We start from the raw sequence: 23771 nt of genomic DNA, 5'->3' as shown, positions 1-23771 counted from the left end.
CAGGGCATTTTGATTGCAATTTTTAAAAAGGTCTAAGGTCTAAAAAAGATCTAACGCCTCGATGTCGTATGCAGCCTTCAAATGCGACCTCCTGAGGACGCAGCCTTCGAAATGAGACGCAGTTATTGTGTCATCCTGTTCTCATTGAAGTCATCGTCTTGAATGTTTACTTTAGTCATCGTCACTATGGTTACCTGCATTCTTCATGTCTATATGGTGAGGACATAAAGTAAATCAAGAAAGTTGGCATTGCAACTGCAAATAAAATTTCCCTTCATTTATTAAAACATTTCCCACAATGGTAATGTTTCGAGCCAGCCTGCTTTTCATCAGACCACCCACTTTTTTCTGGATTTACTTTTTTTTTTTTTATGAGCACCTACAATTATGTTTTTTGTACTTTTATTGATCAAGATAGAAAGTATAGCTAGATGTTGGCGCTGCTGTAAGCTGTTGTACAAATGATTTAGAGTCATTCTGTAAGTATACAGGCATGTGATGACTAATAACGTCAATGTTGACAAATTAATTCATATTATCTGATTAATCCAAAGGTGCAAGTATATATAAGTCATAATAAAATCATAGTAAATCACTGTCATTTTTTTTGCATTGCAACTCTGATATTCCAGAATACTAATGTATGCGTCATGACCATTATGGTTTGGGCAAACAACTTTTGTTTAAAGAGGAATATTACTTTAAATCATTTGGCAGCCCTAATGTTTTTTTTTTTGTTTTTTTTTTACCAGTTTCATTTTTTTGGAAAAGAGGATCTAATCATAATTTTAATGAGACAGATTATTCTGTTCAAAGCCCTTTAACGTTTATTGAATTTTATTTATTTATTTGAAAATGTGTAGAGCAGCATTGAAAGAATGTAAAACGAGAAATTAATGCAGAAATAATACATTTTTGGATCGACATACAATTTTCTACGTAAAACAAGGTCACACTGCAAAACATTGTTTAAAAACCCTTGAACCACTGCGTAAGATATGACTCGTTTTCATTTTTAAATCTTGTTTCAAAGGTTAGAATGTCTGTTTCTGTTTTCCTTCAACCTCAAATAACAGGAGATTTTGCTGCCCAGCCGAAAGCAGGAACACACAACCATAAAACATTTATATGAAATCACTTTATTATCCGTGTGTGGTGATTCCATTTGGCAGGAATGTTACAGTCTAAAATCTGTCTATAACGGGCATGCAGTGAGGCCTACAGGTGGAGCGTTCGAAAAACACAGAGGACACACAGAAATATCATTTACAACCTCACCTACAGTGCACATCATATGCATGCATACAATTCATCAACAAAGAGAGAGGGAGGTGAATCTACAGCGACTTAAAAAAAATGCACCAAATAAGAAACAGAATTTTTCCAAAGTACAACCACCTAGAGACAGTAACAGATTACAGACTGAAAATCACACCAAGATAACCAAGATTACCACATAGGACAATGAACAGTAGACACGTACATTCATATAACAACAATGGAATATTTCATAACGTTTCTGTGTTAGGCAGTATCTTCATTAGCATCTGAGAGACACGGAATGACTTTGAGTAAATGCATGTCAAATGTTGATTTACATTTAGAGAACATCATGATGAGTATGCAATTTTTTACTTATACAGTACTGAAGTAAACATACAAAAGATGCTCAGGGAATGGGTGAATGTTTTGTTGTTGATTGTTTTTAAACTTTAAATTTGAATTGTGTGATCATTTCTTTTGTTCTTTGTTTTAGGAATCTGTTTAAGACAATCACAAAACCCAAAGCCCAAAGAACTGACATGGTAGTCGCATATTACACCACTTTAGAAAATAATGTAAAATAACAACATAAAAAAAAAAGAGTTAAAATAATAACAGCAGACAATCTCACAAAACAGGAACACTCTTTGGTTTAATAAAACAGGTGATGATATAGGATGAGTGATGGGTTTCGGGCAGTATTTATTTATCAGTGCAGCTGATGACAATTCACCGCGTCACACCGATCACACTATAAGAGCGGCAGAATCGAGGGCAGTTGATATTCATCTAGAAAAATCGTGTTTGTGCTCCAAAAATGGCCTCTGTCGATTGTAAAGTACACTCTGGGTGGCAGAAATGTGAGATATTAGGCTAAGTCATTTGCACGGAAGGTTGCACGTATTTCGCTTACTGTGCTAATGCTATGCTAATGTTTTGAGCTGAATCTCATCTTTCTGAAAGTGGTACAGCTGACATCGTCACTTCTTGTGAGTAAAGGCCTTAAACACAAGTGGCAGTAAAATCTGACAACATTCAGGATGATTGACCGCTAGCATTAGTCTGTTCAGCTGTTTAAGGACGCCATTCTAAACTGTAGCACATTCATATTATAAACTTTAATATAAATTGAATTAACTCCTTGTTTCATGTGGTACATGGCAGGAAAGCTATGACATCAATGTGCCCATGTGCTTTAAAACTACACTCTTTTACTCTCAAAGCTACAGCTTATCGTATGCTTTATCAAGACACTGAAAAAACTTTTCTCTCCTCATTCACAGGCCAGCATGGATTGGGTGGAATGTCTGGAATATTCGGAATGTTCAAAACAACGGAATGGCAGCCTGATTCCTAGTTGTATTTTTCTGAATCTTGAATGTTGTTAAAGTTTAAACATACACATCTGCGACTAACAGGATTTCCTGAACGCGTTGTTATTTACAGTAATTGCAGACATAATCTAATGAGAATACAAGCACACGCTATCAAACCACGGCCAAGTAGCTTATCTTTTTATTTTCTTAGTAAAAAAGAGAGGATGGATAATACAATCTGACGTTGCGTCTTAAAATCTGATTTTCTGAAATCTGAAATCAGTTCCGCTGTTTTCCCTCTTGTCAATGCAGTTACAACAACGAGAAATAAAGTCATACGTAAACTAGCAACAAGCAGGCATAAAACACAAGTCAGATCAGCTCATAAAATAAGAGCCAGGCTTTGTTTAGAGACTCTAAAAAGTAGGAATCGCGCAACGTCCTTCTCCAGTTTCCTTTTAATAAGCTCGCTTGACTGATACTAGGAAGACGACACAGCATTTGCACACAAACATTCTCTAGCAAATAAGCTGAATACATAGCCATGAAGATTGTCTGTTATTGCTGATCTGGGATCAGGGTCCCATAAACAACCAACGGACACAGGACATCTTCATTTAGAAACAAATATTGCACCATTGTCACTGTCTGTTTACGTAATGTGTGCTCACAACCATGTTGTGAGAGCTAACGTAAATAAATGTAGACACTAAAGAACTAGATTCTACTGTACAGCAGTGAAGATGAAGAGATTATATAATTATTTATATGTATAGCCCTATTGATCCAATTGTAGTTGTATGTGATCGATCCACAATCTTAAGTACTGTAAAAGCACAAACAAGTCAATTCAAGAAACACATAGCGCTATGGTTTCTCTCGCTGTGGCTAGCTAACATTTGTGATTCCTTTTTAATCATCAAATCCAGTTTACAAGATTGTGATGTGAATGCGCGTGACAACGTAATGAGGGACGTATAGTCTGCTTTTCTCCAAACGAAGATCTACAGAGTTGTGAGCAATATGCAATTTAACACTGGTGTACAATGTCAGACAACAAAATCCAAAACCACAGTTATTGCCTTAAATTTCAGTGTATTTCAGCTAAAAATGCTAAATGAAATTGGATATAGTGTACTGATAAAGAAAAAAAAAAATGGTAGCATACTTAAAAGAAACAGCAAAACAGCCAGACCATGTACGTTCTCTTCCATATTACAGTTTTCAGTCATTTCAATCGGATACAATGTGACAATTCATGATGGCAGGAACTGTATACTAGTTTGAAGTATGGATGTTAAATGAATCTGTATACAGTATATATATATGTATATATAGGTAAACCACATGGATTCATTAATAATAACTATAACAGAGCAACAATCAAAAATATGATATGATCGGAGAAATCCCTCCAAGATAAATTATGGCTTGTACTCATAGTCATTGTATATTTATATATATATATATATATATATATATATATATATATATATATATATATATATATATATAGGTATATTGATATATATATCCTAAAGTCATATACAGTTATTTTTTCATTTGCTATTTACAAACAAAATTAATGAAGCATGAGGAATATTCTTGCTCTAAGGTCTGGACTCAGGGGGCATTCGATTTGTCTTTAAGCAGAGCTTTTGCAATGTAACATTTCTAGTGCACAAATTGTATTTTTCCTCATTCTTTTAATAATAATAATAATAAAAAAAGTCACTTGTATCGCAGCTAAAGACAGATGTTATGGCACACGATTTGAGTCCAGAGATCTTAGAACAAATGCGAGAGAGAGAGAGAGGGGAAGGGAAAAGAGGAGGTGGCTTTCATGACATTAATGATTCCCGTTTTATCACGACTTGTCGTGGAATGCTGTTACTTTTTATTGAACATATCTTGAAGCGGGCCCGGGAGGAACTTCATGACGGTGTCCACGATGCTTTCCTCCTCCTCTTCTTCATTCCCGCAGCCGGCGGGGATTGCTTTCTTGGGACGGGTCAGGCTGCCCTCTGACGCCTGCTCCATGGCTGCCTGGGCCTCTGCCTCCTTCTCTTCCTTCTTCTTTATACCATACTGAAAAATACACAGCAGCATGTTAGGCCTTTCCACTAGAATGTCACCTCTTGCTGTTAACTTGTTTTTAAACTAGTTTTTGGCAGTTTTTCTGCTGTATCATTTTTAAGAAACCCCAAATTTTAAAGAGGACATATTATGCTTTTTTTATTTTTATTTTTTATAAATGTATATACATTTTCAGCTTTCTTTAGTGTGTAATGTTGCTGTTTGAGCTTGAAAAACGTCTGCAAAGTTACAAAGTCCTCTCCAAAGGGATTTATTCTCTATATCAGTGCACACTGTTTCAGAACTCCCTGAAACGCCTTGTAGTCTTGAGTTTTCTTCCGGGAATAAACACATCACAAAATTCCTCATTTAAATAATTCCCGTCCATACACACAAAAAGGGGGTCAGGCCTGATATGTATACCTTGAATTCAATATATAAGTTACTTTGGATAAAAGAGTCTGCTGCAAAGCATAAATTAATCTATTTATGCATGTATTAGACATGAAGGTACGGAACGGAACGGAACGGAAAGGAACGGAAAGGAACGGAAAGGAAAGGAAAGGAACGGAAAGGAAAGGAAAGGAAAGGAAAGGAAAGGAAAGGAAAGGAAAGGAAAGGAAAGGAAAGGAAAGGAAAGGAAAGGAAAGGAAAGGAAAGGAAAGGAAAGGAAAGGAAAGGAAAGGAAAGGAAATTTCCTTGATGAATCACATTCAAGACTATTTCCTGTTGATTGGCATACAAATGTTTGAGCATTGGAGAATTCTGGCTTCGCTCAGTTCTAGATTGTCTCATGACATGAATGTTAGAAACATTTAAATTGGGATGGTGTATGTCCATAAAACCTTGGCAGACTGCCATTTGGCAAGTCAATGTAATTATTTGGGCTTTGGCAGTTAGTTTAGTGATTCACAGAAGCTTCATTTAGATCAGAGACACTTTCTCATTTACAAATAAATGCCCTGATTTTAAATGGTGTGCCGAATATTGGCAAGGAAATCCACTTCATTAGAGAAGTACTTGGATGACAAATGGTCCATTTCGTCTTTGTTTCACCCCCAAAGGGTCTGAGGCTCGTTAATTCTTGCCCATTCAACTATTTTACCCTTTTGGCTACACTATAAAACCACAAAGAGAGAATGAAGGAATCTTCCACTTTAATTGTGCTCTTGCTGTTATGTGCTCAAGATATATACACTCACCTAAAGGATTATTAGGAACACCATACTAATACTGTGTTTGACCCCCTTTCGCCTTTACAACTGCCTTTATTCTACGTGGCATTGATTCAACAAGGTGCTGAAAGCATTCTTTAGAAATGTTGGCCCATATTGATAGGATAGCATCTTGCAGTTGATGGAGATTTGTGGGATGCACATCCAGGGCACGAAGCTCCCGTTCCACCACATCCCAAAGATGCTCTATTGGGTTGAGATCTGGTGACTGTGGGGGCCATTTTAGTACAGTGAACTCATTGTCATGTTCAAGAAACCAATTTGAAATGATCCGAGCTTTGTGACATGGTGCATTATCCTGCTGGAAGTAGCCATCAGAGGATGGGTACATGGTGGTCATAAAGGGATGGACATGGTCAGAAACAATGCTCAGGTAGGCCGTGGCATTTAAACTATGCCCAATTGGCACTAAGGGGCCTAAAGTGTGCCAAGAAAACATCCCCCACACCATTACACCACCACCACCAGCCTGCACAGTGGTAACAAGGCATGATGGATCCATGTTCTCATTCTGTTTACGCCAAATTCTGACTCTACCATCTGAATGTCTCAACAGAAATCGAGACTCATCAGACCAGGCAACATTTTTCCAGTCTTCAACTGTCCAATTTTGGTGTGCTCGTGCAAATTGTAGCCTCTTTATCCTATTTGTAGTGGAGATGAGTGGTACCCGGTGGGGTCTTCTGCTGTTGTAGCCCATCCGCCTCAAGGTTGTGCGTGTTGTGGCTTCACAAATGCTTTGCTGCATACCTCGGTTGTAACAAGTGGTTATTTCAGTAAAAGTTGCTCTTCTATCAGCTTGAATCAGTCGGCCCATTCTCCTCTGACCTCTAGCATCAACAAGGCATTTTCGCCCACAGGACTGCCGCATACTGGATGTTTTTCCCTTTTCACACCATTCTTTGTGAACCCTAGAAATGGTTGTGCATGAAAATCCCAGTAACTGAGCAGATTGTGAAATACTCAGACCGGCCCATCTGGCACCAACAACCATGCCACGCTCAAAATTGCTTAAATCACCTTTCTTTCCCATTCTGACATTCAGTTTGAGTTCAGGAGATTGTCTTGACCAGGACCACACCCCTAAATGCATTGAAGCAACTGCCATGTGATTGATTGATTAGATAATTGCATTAATGAGAAATTGAACAGGTGTTCCTAATAATCCTTTAGGTGAGTGTATATATAAGGTTGTTACAATTTTTTTATGTTTTTTTTTTCTCTTTTGCTCACCTAGGCTGCATTTATTTAATCAAAAATACAGTAAAAACAATAATATAGTGAAATATTATCGAAATTTACAACAACTATTTTCTCTTTTAAAATGTAATTTAATCCTGTGATCAAAGCTGAATTTTCATCATCATTACTCCAGTCTTCAGTGTCTGATTCACTTCATTTCTGAAAACAGTTTTTGTTTGTGGTAACGATCATACATGTTTTTTCAGGATTCTTTGATGAATAGAATGTTCAAAAATAATAGAATTTATTTAAAATAAAAGTCTTTTGTAACATTATAAAAGTCTTTACTGTCACTTTTAATCAATTTAATGTTTCCTTGCTTGAATAAACAGCAAAACTATTAATCAAAATGATCAAAAAATCTTAATGGCTCTTTAATTCTCAATAACCCTTAACAAATCTTAATGACCCTTTAAATACTTTTGAAGGTGTACATGTATATACTATGTGTATGCATTGCTTGTTTTAACTCGTACAACCTGCAAATTATGGGTTCTAATTCCTGTATCGCTCCGGGAATCACAGTCGCATCCTGAGGAATGATGTATATTAACGGGAAGGAAGGAGATTTATATGAAGGAATGATGTTTAGGGCAATATACCCCCCTTAGAACTCGTTGCTGCTCTGAGACATATATAATTGTGACATCTTGCCAATAAGTGGCCTAAACAATGGATGATTTCTTCCTCTGACTGGGTCACAAACTAGCTCGTGCAATCAGCAGCTGGCCTTATAAACAATGATGTTCTACTTTTCTTAAACTATCTATAATTAGGAATAATATGGATTCCATCCCTTATGTAGACATGAAATCGTATTAATGCAGCTTAATCTGAGAAATACTTAAATGGCTTACTTGAAGGGAGTGCATGGCAAACCCTGAAGTTCAGCCATCGTGGACAAGACATAAGGACTTCCATCAGTATTGCAGTCATTTTGTACAGAATGTGAAGATTCTGCCTTAATCCTTGTGGTAAATTAGACCCATGGGGGTGATGGCTTATAGCAGAAAAAAGACAGGCTTTCTGTGGCCTCCCATCCTCTCTTAACATGGCTTTGCATAAAAATATATCTGTTTTACTCCAACTCAGTTTGCTCACAAAGGGAAATCATTCTCTATTGTGCGCAACCATTCAATCTCTGAGACTCAGGAGCCCAAGTTAAATTATCATGACAAATTCGTAAATGCCAAGTCTGTTAAGCAGAATAATTATTTTTAGCTCTGACTTTAGTACATCTGATGAAGCAAATGTTCTTGATGTCATTTATACAAGTGTTCAGCCTGTAAATGCATACTGAAGAAGAACATTTTCAGGAATCTTCCAATTCAGCTGTTGTGGTTTGCAGAATGTATGACGAAGTAAACTGGTCTATATACTGTGGAATTTTTAAAGTCATTTTAAAAGACTGTTTATCATAATCTGCCTAAAGACTACATCTAACAATTCATAAATTAACTTTCATTAAAATATAATTAAAAAACATTCTGTAACAAACAGTAGCTCATATACATTTAAATGAGAGCAAATGAATCGCAGTTTTAATGACAGTTTTACAGTATATGAATGTAGATGAACTAATACTCTGCAATGCATAACGTAATAATATTTGTAATAATGTGATGAAGCTGTGAAATATCACTGTCTTTTATTAGAACATTTTCATTTTAGTAGTCCCTGGGTCTTCCCTTCCATGACACCTTTTTCTGTTCTTTTATTATTGCACAGTAAAGCAGCCATATGGCAGTATGAGCGCAGGGACTAAAGCACAGTCAATCTCCACAGCCTCCACAGTAATGGAATGCTTGCCAGAGCTAGACTGTTATTTTTCCAGTCCCTCTGGTTCACAGTATGCACCCTTAGAGCTCTCCATTCTCATACGCAACGCACCACTCAACTACATTCAGCCTCCCCAAAAGTGAAACAAACAAAGAAAAATAAATACCATATGCTTTCTGTATTTATGTGGTCTGTATAATTCACCATTCACTGTGAATCACTACTTTGCAACATACAGTATACTGCCGTTCAAAGTTTGGGATCGGTAAGCTTGCATTTGCCAAGGCTGAATTTATTTGATTAAAAATACTAAAAAAACTGTAATATTATGAAATATTATTAAAATTTAAAATAACTGTTTTTTATTTGAATATATTTTCAAATGTATTTTATTCTTGTGATGCAGTGCTGTATTATCAGCATCATTACGCCAGTCTTCAGTGTCACATGATCTTTCAGAAAAAAATCGAATATGCTAATTTTCTGCTCAAGAAACATTTATTATTATTATCAATGTTGAAAACAGTTGTGTATATGTTTTGATTATTTGATGAATAGAAAGTTCAAAAGAACAGCATTTATTTGAAATAGAATATTTTGTAACATTATAAATGTCTTTACTGTCACTTTTGAATGACTAAACAGAAGTATTCATTTCTGTATTTAATGTTACAAAAACTTTTTATTACAGATAAATGCTGTTCTTTTGAACTTTCTATTCATCAAAGAATCTTGAAAAAAATGTGTACACAACTGTTTTCAACATTGGTAGTAATAATAAATGTTTCTTGAGCAGCAAATCAGCATATTAGAATGATTTCTTAAGGATCATTTCTGAAGGATCAAGACTGGATTAATGATGCTGAAAATTCTTTTTAAAATATATTCAAACAGAAAACAGTTTAATAATATTTGACAATATTACTGATTTATTTATTTTTTTACTGTTTTTTATAATATTTTTATTAAATAAATGCAGCCTTGGTGAGCAGAAAATACGTATTTTCAATACATTATAAATCTTACTGATCCCAAACTTTTGAAAGGCAGTGTATTATTATAATATTGATTCTCAAACAAAAACCAAACATGATCATACACTTTTTTTTTTAACTGGGGAAAGATGGGTTCTATTTAGAACCCTATGGTTCTTGACTCAGTTATATAAAGAGGAATGTCTTAAATGATTGCATAATGCTTCCAGGTTTAACAGGTTATTTAATGTTTTCTAGTAATAAAACAAGTTGTGAATTAAAACAAATGAATTAAAACGGGAAAGGTTGTAAACTGTATATGATTTTTTCTTATAAGAGTAAAATAAAATGTACATATGTAAATTTTTTATTTTTTTTTGGAACAGCTTGCGAATCACTGGTCTTCGATTTTTTTATATATATTTTCTGTTTTCACTTTAATTAAAATTGTTGTCATTTTATATTAGTTTTATTGTAATAGGTCTATAAATGAATGAATGAAAATGATAAATGTTGCCTTGGCAAGTAGCTGAAATAAAAAAAGTTCAAGTTTTCTCATTTCTCATGGTTTTAGTTTGAGGTTTAGCTAACGATAATAACCCTGGCCTAGACTACCGTGAGCGATCATACGAACATCTTGACACCTCATAACAGTCAATTATCTCATGATAGATTTACCTTGTCCCTGATGCCCTGTCGAAGCGATTCCCTCTCCGCTTCCATTTTTGCGTACTTTGCCTTCCTCTCCTCCTCCTGTTGCCTGAGGGCTTCCTGTCTTTCTTCCTCCTTTCTCTCAGCATCAGGATCCTTCTCCTCCTCGCCCCCCAGCATTTTCCCCATGTCTTTGGTCGCTCCTTTGAGAGAAAGAAGGAGAGAATCAGGAACAGAAAATCACTCAACAGTCCACGATCTATACACACTGGATCACAAAAAAGGGACTTCCAATTTCCAAAGACATTTGGAGGATAACCTCTCACAAAGTGAACTGAAAAGCTGATAAATTAGTTCTCACAGTCATCCAGATTCTTTTATAAATACTCTCAATGGCGACTGCTCTCTTTGTCGGTGGGAGATGCAAGTAGGACAATCGCCAAGAAAAGCACAATGGGTCAGATTGTTGTAACAAAAGGGCTCCATTAGGGCCATGAGAATACAGGATTTTGACAAAGCAGATAATAACTTCTGATTGCATCCGCAGCTCACATTTATCTGTCATCACGTCGCTTGTTAGCGCTCCGCAGTGAGATCGTGTATCTCTCCACTGTTGGTCAAACCCAAACACGTTGTTAGGCTGTGTCTGTTAATGAGGGAGTAATTAGCATTTAGCAAAAGACAAGCGCTTAAAATCACACATGGCGAAGTCAGAATAACCCTTTGACGGCATGCAGCTAATGCCATGCCCTTTAGGATTGTGGAATTGTTACTTTTAAACGTAGAATTGCATTGAACATTATAAAAAGTGATGAATTTTTCTTGTGAACTCTTTTGTTTCTAATGATATAAGTCTTTAGCAGATGCTGAGCTCAAATAATAGCACATATCTAGCCACATTCAAAACCAGAATTTCAGCCACCTTTGTGTCTGAGTTAGGCTGACATAGCAGAACAGAAGTTATCCAAGTTCATGCAATATGTATTCATGTCACGTCGGTTTATGCTGGGAGACAGAGCTCCATGTAAATGCATGAAGGGTTCTGTTTTCAGTCCAGGAGTTTTGTTCTCCCTGGATCAGCAGTTGAGGGCGGCACACTGCCATTGCCCACCAGTCCATGAGGTCTGCGTTCAACCTGCGTGACACATGGTCCCGCATTTACTGCTCTCTAGAAATTGATTTTAATGAGGACTGGGTCTCTCTGACAGCAGAGACGTGTGAAGAGTTCAGCTTAGATCTGACGATTCACTTCTCTTTCAGCCTGGGCTGCTCGTACACATCATATCTACATGAAGGTTGAGAGGACCAGGCTTGTGTTTACTCTGGAGAGGGTTGAGGAGCGTATAGCCATCTGCTTTTTATCAGGCATTTATGAGAGACCCAGTTTTACAGTTAGTGCCTGAAAGAGTTTATACATGTAGAAAAAAAAGCTGTTAATCACTAGATCGGAAGTTACAGCTAAAACAAGAGTTTCACTTTACTGATTAAAGTTAACATAATAGCAAATTGAGCTTGCATATTCCTGGTCTTATTGTGTATAATTCATGCTATGTAATTTCTAATGTAATTTTTTTCTTCTTTTTTTCTTCTTTTTTTTCTTATTATTAGTGTTAGGGAAAGTTACTTTTAAAGGTATTGAAAAAGTGTGTTGCTCCCTAAAAAGGAACTAATTGTGTTACTTAGTTACTTTTAATGAAAAGTAATGCAATACTTTAGTTTTGTGTTACTTTTTCTCACCTGGCTTTTAGGGCGCTTTCACACTAGCACTTTTGGTGCGCACCCGGGTTCGAATGACGTCAGAGTTCGGTTCGTTTGGATGATGTGAACGCTGTCTTCCGAACTCGGGTGCGCACCCGCGAACCGTACTCGAGTCTGCTTAAAAAGGTGGTCTGGGGTACGGTTCATGTGAACTCGGGTACGGTTCGCTGCTGATATGAACGCAATCGAACCAAACCGCGGAAGTGAACCGCTATTGTTGACGTACAATGTGTCTTCGCCGGACAATCCGCTGTGTCTTTGAAACGTTTTCAGAATTTTTGCGGCAGACAGACGCAAGTGTGTTTCTGTATGTCTATGTTGAAAACAAAACCAAAGGTTAAAAAAAAGAAGAAAAAATGTCAACCGAGCAAGTCTATCCATTTGGGCGCCTTTTCATTCGCGGTTACCAAGCAACACCATTACGCCAGCCGCAGCCTGATGACGCAAGTGTACCGCGGTTCGGATAGAAATAATATAATGTGAACACAGTCCATCGGGGGCAGGGGGAGGGGGGAAGCAATCGAACTCGGGTTCGGAACAGGCAATCGAACCAATTGTGAAAGCGCCCTTAATAACTAAACAAAAGTTATATATATATATATATATAATTTTTGGCAATGTAAAGGCTATTTCACACCAAAAGTGAAATGAATAAGCCTTCTGCTGGATTGCAGAAGAATAGGATGCTGGAGAAGAAAGTTCCACAACCTTATTTTAGCAATAAAAGCAAACAAAAAAAATATAATGAGGTTTATTTTTTGTTTATTCTTTTGCTTATTAGCATGCTTTAAGGTCAAAAGCAAAGACATTGGTGAATAAAGTGAAATTAAGTACATAAAGTATATTTGTGTAATTTAACATAATTATTGTAGGTTTGTGTAATATTCTGAGTTTGCAATTTTTAAAGGAATACTGAATGTGTTTTTGTGAAAGTGAGATGAGTAAATGCATGTTCACATTTAGTCTAGAACTACAATACCTATCATGTTCACACACAGCACACACAACGCCTCTGCACTTACTCAAGATTCTCTCAACATGTGGACAGGAGAGCTGTCGGTCAATACAAAAAGTAACTCAGATATTCTGTTGTAAATGTAAAAGTAATGCGTTATTTGTAATGTATTACTAACCCTTCACTGGTTGCTATCTAGACCACACAGGCTAGCAAACGCTAACCATTATCATAGGTCTTCAGCTCAAAAATACTTGACAATCAACTCACATTCAGTCTGACTCTGTTAAAGAACCCCCATCAATTTCAATCCATTTTTGATGAATCCAAGCTCTACTTTTAGTTTTTCTTTGGAAAATAGTTGCATGATGTGGGGTCAAAACATAAATTTATATCACAAACCAATTCACTTTTTAGTGTAAGTGACTCACTTCTGTCTCGCTGTAATTCCAACAAAATGAAACAATTATCCCTACTCACATTACACTGGCCCCAGCCATTCAGCGTCAGCACAATCAATAGCTTAGTAAGAGTCAGAACTGTACAACTATATGAGCTTGAACAAAGCATGCCCACAAGCACTGCAGGCTTAATACTGTTCTTAAACTGACTTCTGGAAAGAAAATGGGAAAATGAAAGGAAACATTGGTCTTCATCTTTAAAATTTTAGAACGATTGATTTGGGGTTTTAATTTTAGAGTAGGATTAACCTATGAAAACTGACTCAGAGGCAAGTGAACTGAAACTACCCACTAGGGCATCCATGGGAAGGATTAGCTGACATAACCGAAAACTTGCTGAAACCGAGAGATTTTGTAGAGAGCTGTCATCCTGAATTACCAGTCGAGTGCAGAGTATATATCCCTGTAGTGAACAGCTTTAGCAAACTCAAGGTTTGAAATGAGTATAGCTGGTCTCTGAGAATATCTTTGGCTGCAGTAGGTGAATGTCTTGAAGGTACAAACAGTGCTTCTCTCACTGCTCAACACGCACAGTGCAAATACAGTATTTGTATAATTTCAATGTAGGAGAGAATAGCAAGTAATGCCTTTTAATAGTAAAAGTAATGCCTGATATTTGAGGTTTGAATTTTGCATGGCACTCTCTTAAGAAGACCTAGCCAAAGACATTTTATTAATTCGGTGGTTATTTTTTTAATATTTGTATTTTATTTAAGGAATTTTGCATTTAAGTCAACATGAGACGGTATGCACAACCCATTTTACGCCGGTCTTCTTCTGAAATGTGACATATTTCTGAGTGCATGAGGATATTCAACAAGTAAAAACTCTAGGGTAAAGGCCCATTCACACCAAGGACGATTACTATAGCTATAACGTTTTAATAATATTTCTAATTCTGTGAGAATACGGAAGTCCACACAATAATAATTATAATAAGAACGACACAGAAGAAAGAACTAAATCGTTGGACTTTCTTTCAGAACAATTTTTTCCCAGCTGATGAATGACAAAAACATTGACAGCCTACCAGAATACAAAGAACTTTAAAGAGCTTGAGTAATCAGAGCAGCAGATGAAAAAACTGCAGCATGTACTTATAATAAACAGACGCTAATATAATTATGGTTATAGTTATAACTTATTGTTTGAAGACAATTTTCTCCCCCTGTGAGGATAGACCATAAAGCAATTTGAATTTGAATGTGCCTTAAGACTTGATTATATCCTTTGGGAATTTATTTTAGACTATACTGAATCTAAAGAAAAAAGAAAAGAAACATAATTAACTTAAAATGGATAATAACCTTGGTTGGACCATGTGCCCTATCCAAAGACATTTGATGAAAAAACTTGTTTCAACTCAGCTCAACTTCCAGTCCAATTAATATTAACCCTTTTTTCCCCCAAAGTTTTTGAAGATCACAGGCGAGAGCCGTCACTCTTTTCTCCCGTTTGAACTCTAGTGTTTTTCATTGTCTGTTTTTAATTAGAGCTGTTTTCAGCGGCTTGGCACTGGCTCTTGTCTCAGCTCCTCTGCTTCACGCGCTGTTAATCTGCGCTCCAGAGGCTAATTAGCTCATCTGATCGTGACAAAGTCTCCGCGTGACACACAAACTCTTTCCGAGGTCTCTGTGCAGCGTAGCGTTCTCTACTGCTCAGCCACTTGTGCAGACCAGACCAGAGTCCCTAAAGTAGATCTCTTCACAACAAGCAGCTAACCACGCTAAAGCTAACGCTGTTCAAGGGTTTCCTCATCATGTGTCATGTACGCCTGTCGGCCGGGAAGCCCTGTGCGATTTGAAAGACCGCAAAGTGATGCTTGAATTTTGAAAATGGTACAGTCACATGGGCTAGAAATGGACTGTGTTATATAAAAAGAGTGTGTATGCTTAAGTATGTGCCTGTTCTAGCGGAAAAAGTGATGGATATGGCGTACTTGACAGGTGGCGTATCCTCATTCCTTTGTGTGGCTGTCAGTGTGTGCCTGTGTCCTTACTGTGAGAGGAAGTGTGGGTAGATGAGAACAAAATGTGCCACTCTTTAGCCGAGTGCCTGAGTAGTAAAGGAAAACATGCCCGTAGGGCCGTGCGGTATATATCGTGTGATCGTTGAAATGTGCCAGCTGGTGGAGATTTTGCTAAACCATTCAAACCACAGTAGATGTTTTAGTGGACAGGAGTTATAGCTTCAGCACTTAGATTCCTATTAGTTGCCTTAGCTGCACCAAAAAGCATATTTGTTCTTCGATTGCTGGTATCGGTTTATTTTGCTTTATATGCAAATTGATTACATTCAAATCTATTTAAAGTCCCTGTAGTCAATCATTTTATCCCTTAAAACTCATATATGATCACCAAAATGACATATTTAAGCGTTTTTTTTTTTCTTGAAAAAAATGTCTTCATGCCTTAAAATAGTATTTAGTATATGTAGTTCTATGAATATGCAAATTAGCCCCGCCTCCACTCACTCACACCAGCTCAGACATCCACTCGTTGACGATCACACGTCGACCTGATTGGTTACAAGGTAGTTTGTGACGTCAGAAACACCCCGCGTTTTTGAGACTGTCTTTGGTTCACTGCAGTTTTAAGGAGAAAATACTCAGCAATGGCGTTGACATGAATTTACACATGGTTTGTCTTAAAGCATATCGAAAACACCACATAGACATACACAAAACTTTAAAAGCTTGATTATTATCACAGCGGGACTTGTGTGGATGTCTTGTCAGATTTAGCTCACTTCAGGGAACAGTTTGGTCTTTAGAGTATTGCTAAGTGTTACATAAAGTGTCAAAATGTGGGGTTATTTCTTATGAATAATCTAATCTACTAGTTTGCGTTCTCAAAAGAGAAAATGTAAAAGTTTATAAGAATAGAGTACATTTTATGTGTAAGGCATTTAATTCACTGAATATACTTTTATTGCATAAATGATGCTTCTCAGCTATTCTTTTCAAGGTTCTTTTTCCTCTCTGTGAATGTGTGTGTGTGTGTGTGTTTCTGTGCCTGGGTGTGTGAAGGTCATCTACACACTGAAGGACTGTGAGAGGGGTGATCAAGTCCCCCGTGGAGCCCGGGCACATGGAGAGAGCGCAAACTCAAGGACTCTGTGTTCCCTTCTTGCTCCATCTGTCTTAATCTCGCACCTGCTAAACAGCGAGAGCCCAGTGGCACACCTTCCTCTCTGCAAGGACATTAATGTCCACCAACAGACCAGATACCACACAGGACACCCACAAACACGTCTCTTCCACAGTGCCAGGCAGCAGAGAGGCCATGACCTCTGCACTACTCTCCATATGGTAGCGGTAATCACGTGTCTCGTGTGACGTACTTAATCCGTCCCAATTAAGTGATGATTTATGGTGAAGGTGCCTCATCTTGAAAAAAATCCAATTATCTTTGAGGCTTTGTAAACAGATTTTTTAAGACTTGGCATCTTGTCCTTGATTATCTCCATAACTCCAAAATAATGATGTGTCTTAATATTATAATAACTTCAAAACAGTGCCTGTAATTTTCCATTTTCTTTCTACAAAGTTTATTTCAAAAAGTTGAATGAAAAAATCACTCTTTATATCAATGCCAAACTCTAACTTTTTATTTTGTTTGAAATGTTCTGCTTATTTCTAATTATTTAGCAATTTCATATTTAGACAGCAGGGAAGGGATTTGGGGGTTTGTTGACTATGTAGTATAGCAGATGTGTGTTTTATATGATCATATCAATAACAACTCTTTAAATTGGAATTTATGATCAGGCAAATGTCATCATCTTTGATCATAAAACTTCATGTGCTCCTGAATTCTATCAGATTGTGTTAGACAGCTTTTACTCTTTTGCTTACCACACACACACACACACACACACACACACACACACACACACACACACACACACACACACACACACACACACACACACACAACACAAATAGAAGAGCGGTATGATATATGTCTTTCAGGAGAGGTCACAATAACTAAGAACTGTGCAAAAGCCTGGAGCCAAAATGGAAGGATTTGGCCAGTATTCCATGCTCTAATGAGAGGAGAAATTTTTTTTTTCTTAGGGACTGGGTTACAGGAAGTGAGGTGTATCTCCTAAATCTCCCAAGAATAGATAGGAGAAGGTGGCAGGAGTGCTATCACGAAAGCCTTTTATCACCCATTCTCTGCCATTATCTTCCCAACCAGCGTGCGAAGAGCCAGGAAATTGGACCAATTTTGCAAGGCTGGATAGATCCATCACCGTCTGGGACATTTTACTGGCCACCATCTATCTGGACCAGTGTTTAGTTGAGTGTTTAGGAAATAATTTGACTCATAACAAAAGAAAAATCAATTATTTCTACCTTGATTATATGTCAATAGAGTGGTGCAGGTATGTTGTCAAAACCCAGAAGTCTATTCGCCGCTGGTTCCTTTGAGATTTTTTTCCGATGGGGTTTTATAATGGTTTTTTTTTTTTCAATTTATGAGTAAAATAAAGCCTGTGGTAAACATAACTTGACGATACTTTGTCATTTTGTTCTACAACTGCACACACTCACACCCCAAACTGTCTTATATAGTTACTTATTAGAAATATACGTTTTAAAAAATGAACACGACTGCTTCAAAATCAGTGTTTTCACTATGGGTGTATCATGTTAATTTATGTTGTAGAACAAAACGTCAAAGTATAGTCAAGTTATGTTGGCCACAATCTTTATTTTACACAAAAATCACCCAATATAAATCCCTACAGCTCAAAAGAACAAGCTTCGAATTCAACTTTCGGGTTCTGGCATCATCCCTGCACCACTCTATTGATCCTATTTAATAGCTGCAGTGTCTATCTGTCTGACTGACTGACTGTCAATTGAATTTGCCTGGAGAATTACTGGCTTTCTTGCATTGTAAACCATATTTGTAGCGTCTGTTCTCTCGTGCAGATCCTCCACCTCTCTAGTCGTGCGTGCTGGAATACTGCAGTCCTGGGAAGCTCAGCATGCTGATCTCGGGCTGCCAGAAATCATACGACTGCAGCCGCCTCTCTCACACTCTAGGGCTTTCATCTTGCTGGGCACAGAGTTATAGCAGGAGGGCGAGACCGTCTCATCCCTCAATACTGAGAAACAGATGGAAACCACTGCGCAGCATCTTAACCTGGGGTGAAAGGATTATTCCAATGAAATTCAAAGTGCCCACTGATTACCCTTCACCGCAGATGCTTGTGTCATGCGTAAAGGCACTGCAAAGGGAAATGAAAGGAAGTGGAGAGAGAGGATTGCTTTTGGGGACTGGCATCCATGGGATATTTAATCTTCAGCTGAAGGATTCAGGGACACTACTTTGTCTCAGTAACGGAAGTCTCATCAGAGGAGCTTATGTTCTTGTAACTTTGAAGATTCTTTGGAGGGACCATGATGAGCTTGTAATACAAATCTAGTGTGGTAACCTTGCATGCCAATTACCGAGAAGCTCGATGACACTTCCTACCCTAGTGTCCTCTGTTCTGGTGTCTAAAGGCATAGGGGGATTTGTCAAAGCTGATTCATTTTAGATTCGAAGGGTTAAAAATAGTCTGCTCAGATAAATGATGGAAGCTCTGAAAGTGTGCAGAACAAGATTAAAAATTTACATTCTTGAATTACATCTAGGGTCTCAGGGTCTTGAAATTCAACATGAAAGACTTGCTTCTCTCCCGAGGAGGTTGTAAGAATAGATCCTACACATTGATGTTTAGGAACTAGAGTAATTCATCACCTAAATGCATCTCGACCAACTTTGCAAATGCCAAAGAAAAACCCACATTTTCTTTTTCCAGAAAAAAAAAAAAAGAGAGAGAGAGAGAGAGAGAGAGAGAGAGAGAGAGAGAGAGAGAGAGATACATTTATGAGATGACACCCACATTCTTATTTATGTTGCCTTGGATACGCCAAATGCATGTGGAGCTGGTTAATTATACCGTTTTCTTTCATGTTTCTGTCATTTGTGACCTTGAGCATTTTCATAAGATTTCATTTTTTCATGAGATTTTTACACACACAATGGCAAGCTGTGCTCTTGTATTAAAATGTACAATGCCGTCAAATCTATCTATCTATCTATCTATCTATCTATCTATCTATCTATCTATCTATCTATCTATCTATCTATCTATCTATCTATCTATCTATCTATCTATCTATCTATCCATCCATCCATCCATCCATCCATCCATCCATCCATCCATCCATCCATCCATCCATCCATCCATCCATCCATCCATCCATCCATCCATCCATCCATCCATCCATCCATCCATCCATCCATCCATCCATCCATCCATCCATCCATCCATATAATTGGAATTTTAGGAAGAGGGCGCACATTATTTTTGTGATTTTCCTTGTTCGATAATGATTAAATGCAAAAATGGAATATAAATGTAACACTTGTTTGTGTTAATCATAACTATAGCTAATTGTAGCTATAAATACCACTGAACAGATATGTCACATAAATGAGAGTTAGCACTAATTGTTGAGTGCATTTTATGTGAAATTAAAGTGAGAATATGATTAAAAGTGCTTTGATAATTGTGCAGTTAGCAACAGGTTTCACAGAATCTTCTGAAAGCATTCTGATGTTTCTCCACATCTGTGAACAAAACAGGAATTTGAAAAATAAAATAAGCCAGCCTACTCAGTGTAATTAAGGTATCTAACTCACCTATTTACTCTATAATTTAAAGAAACCCATGCGAATGAACTATAATGAGATCAGGCTCATTACATTTGCATATCAGGTGCAGCTTCACATACCCCTAATTGTGGATTCGGCAGCCAATTAAAAACTCTTCTCTGGCAGGGTCACACAGATGACGCTGCTTATTAACACCTACTCTAACACATTTACACATTAGCATTCAGCTAACCAGGAACTGGTTCTGACTCGCTTACAAATTACATGCTGCATGTTTGCATTGTGTGGTCTCTTAATTGTCCTTGTCTTATGCAATTACGACTTTTCTTTAGTCCAGCTATTGGTATATAAGTTGTTTTTTCAACTTTCTTTTCAGACTTCTTATTTTCGCTGCTGGTAAAGTGTTAATAGAGTTTCTTTTCAAAGAGTGAAAAGACAAGTTTGGAAATATCAAAACAGCTATTCGTTAGTGTTGTGCTGTGGTGCGGTGTGAGTGTTCATGTGTGGTGTGTTGACACCTAACACACTGTGAGAATTGATTCAGATGTGCAAATTAACACATACCTGTGCATTGAACTGTCTGTGTGCGCTTGTCCTGACACACGTACACCTTTTGTAATTGCACATATGCTGTAAAATACAACTGCTGATATTTTAGAGTAGGTTTTAATTGGAATATTTTAAACTAGAAGTGCAACAGAAGCGGCCAACAGGGTGGTGCTAAAAGCCCAGCGACAGGCTTTATGTCATCTAATAACATGCACTGTGGTTCAACTCTGCTTAAATATAATCCAGATATAATATTTGAATATTAAAAACAAAACTGCATATACATCAAAAATATAGTTTTATTGCTGTGATATCCCTATAGTGAAAAAATAAATATACTAAAATGTATTTGAAATACATTTATTTTATGCTAAGTATACTACAAATACATGTACATATTTATGTAAATACCCTGCGATTTTACTAAATTGATATACTTAAAGTCTGCTAAATTGGAACAACTATTTTGTTCTTAATCCACTTTAGTTATCCGGAAATAGTGCTGAGGTCCAACTAAAGATATACTTAAGTATATTTGATTGTGCTAAAATGGAACTATTGCAAGTGTACTTTAGGTACACTTTAAATATCTTGCATCTAAAGACTGAAATTATACAGAGGTCATACTATCCTTACTAATAGTGACACATTTGGCTTAATATTAAAGGAGAACTCCGGTAAATTTTAACATTGAGCTAATTTTTTTGTAAATTTGGAGTGCTGTCAAAACAGAGAACAACGACAAAAATCGGTGTCGAGTTCACGTGCGTGATCATAGGTAACTAAACCTATGCGTGTGAACTCGACAATCGATTACTATGGACTTTAACCGAAAACAGGATGTAAACACAGGTATGTGCGCTGGCTGAAATAACATCATTTTTATACATATCTTTCACATCTACTGCAGTCAGATTCACCCGTGATCACTCTGAAGGAATCACTCACATGACCTGTGCACTTGTAATGACACATCAAGGATGTTAAGAGGCTAAAAGCTGGTTTAAATCTTGCCCCATTGAAGTCAACAGGGTGCAAATTTTAAAAAGAGGATAACACGGTGTAGGCAACACCGATTTTCGTCGTTGTTCTCTGTACTGACAGCACTCCAAATTTACAAAAAAATGAGCTCAATGTTAAAATTGACCGGAGTTCTCTTTTAAGAAGCGTGCAATAAAGAAATAGTCCAAATAAAGTTTAATTATAAAATGTATATCATTAAGTCTCAAGCCATATGTCAGTAAATATGTTAAAAGATTTGTAGTACACCTATGAAATAAATGTATTTTAAATACATTTTGGTATAGGTTTTTTTTTCACTAGGGATGCCCTTTTATAAACTTACTCAAGGTCTCATTTATGTTTTAGGTATCAAGTTTGTCTCACACTCTTGGAAAAAAGATTCAGTGGGGTCCCTAGGGTTCTTGACTCAATTTTAAAGAACCCTTTAGATTCTATACATGGAGAAATGTAAGTTACACTTTATTTCAATGGTCCACTTTAGACTAACTATAAGTAACTTTGCAACTACAAGTCAACTAAGTCTCATTAGAGTATTAGTAGACTATCTGCTTGATATCTGCTAATATTTTATTGTGATGGTTCCCCAACAGACATTATACAGCCTACAGTATAAGTAAATTTGCAACTACATGTCAACTTATTCTACTTACCAGAACCCTAACACCTAACTGTCTACTAACAGTCCACAGTCTACAAATACTCTAATGAGAGTTAGTTGACATGTGCAAAGTTACTTAAAGTTAGTAGAATGTCTAAAGTGGATTATTGAAATAAAGTGTTACCGAAATGTCTTAAATGATTGCATAATATTTATTGCATAATACTTTTCTAGTGATAAAGTATGCTTACAAGCTGTTTAAAAATAATAATAATAATAACTAAACAGAATAAAAAAATAACTAATCACAATTAATTAAAACTAAATGATGGGATCCTGTGAAAAAGTTGTATATATGAAGTGCAGAGCCAGAGCCAGAGTTCGCATTATAAAGCACAGTGATGTGTGTTCAGCAGATTTACAGTAGGTTTGTGTGCTGTAGCAGCAATAGTGCCAGTTCTATTCTCTGCATCTGATTGGCATCTACTAAAATCATATTTTCCTCATGACTGGAGGCCATGGTGCTTTTTTCTCTGCTGAGTTCTGTCCTTTATCATTTCTGTTTTTTTTTTTAGCTCTTATTTCTACCCTGGATCATATTAGTATGTATTATTAACCTATGGTTTCTAATGATAAAAATGTGTACTGGGGAAATTGCTTTTTTATCACAGAGGGAGTTTAACTTTTATGTTTTGAGGAAAAAGAAAGGCCGGGGAACAGGTGTACAGAAGCACCATATATATCACTGTGCATTTATACTGGCTTTTAATGCACATACTGTAGGCTGCATAAATGTATTCAAATAGAAATCACAATAAATCAATTTTATTTTAGACAATTCTAGCTCTGGCCACTGGCCCATGTTTTTTTTTTATTTGTTTTACCCATTTTTAATTTAATTTTGCAGCAGAATTTTTGGTAACACTTTACATAAACCCTTTTTGTATAATGCATTATAAAAGTATTTTGTATGCATCAATTATGCCTTATAATGCACCTTATAATGCATTGTGTGGTCTCATGAATATTTGTAACCACAGTTATAATACATTATAATACATCATTAGAAAGTATATGCGTTAAAAAACAACCAATTTCAGATGTAACAAGGAATCTGTAAATATTTTAATGCATTTAAACTTTGGTTACAATTGCTTATGAAAATATATAATGCATTATAACGTACATTATGAATACTTTTATAAAGCATTATA

General features: G+C 36.6%; 1 protein-coding gene across 1 annotated transcript in view; it reads right to left on the bottom strand.

Moving 5' to 3' along the window:
• Nucleotides 1-4469: 4469 nt before the first annotated feature.
• Nucleotides 4470-23771, bottom strand: part of cplx1 (complexin 1) — a gene marked incomplete at both ends in the record, with an annotated part of 43635 nt that continues 24333 nt past the window's right edge. The window contains 2 exons of the mRNA XM_081382414.1: nt 4470-4667; nt 10564-10739. Of these exons, the coding sequence (XP_081238540.1) occupies nt 4470-4667; nt 10564-10739 (374 nt within the window). The remainder of the gene's footprint in view (nt 4668-10563; nt 10740-23771) is intronic.

This window comes from Scardinius erythrophthalmus, assembly GCF_964197995.2.
Source record: "Scardinius erythrophthalmus genome assembly, chromosome: 13".
Lineage (NCBI taxonomy): Eukaryota > Metazoa > Chordata > Actinopteri > Cypriniformes > Leuciscidae > Scardinius > Scardinius erythrophthalmus.
This window is presented reverse-complemented; position numbering and strand designations above follow the sequence as displayed.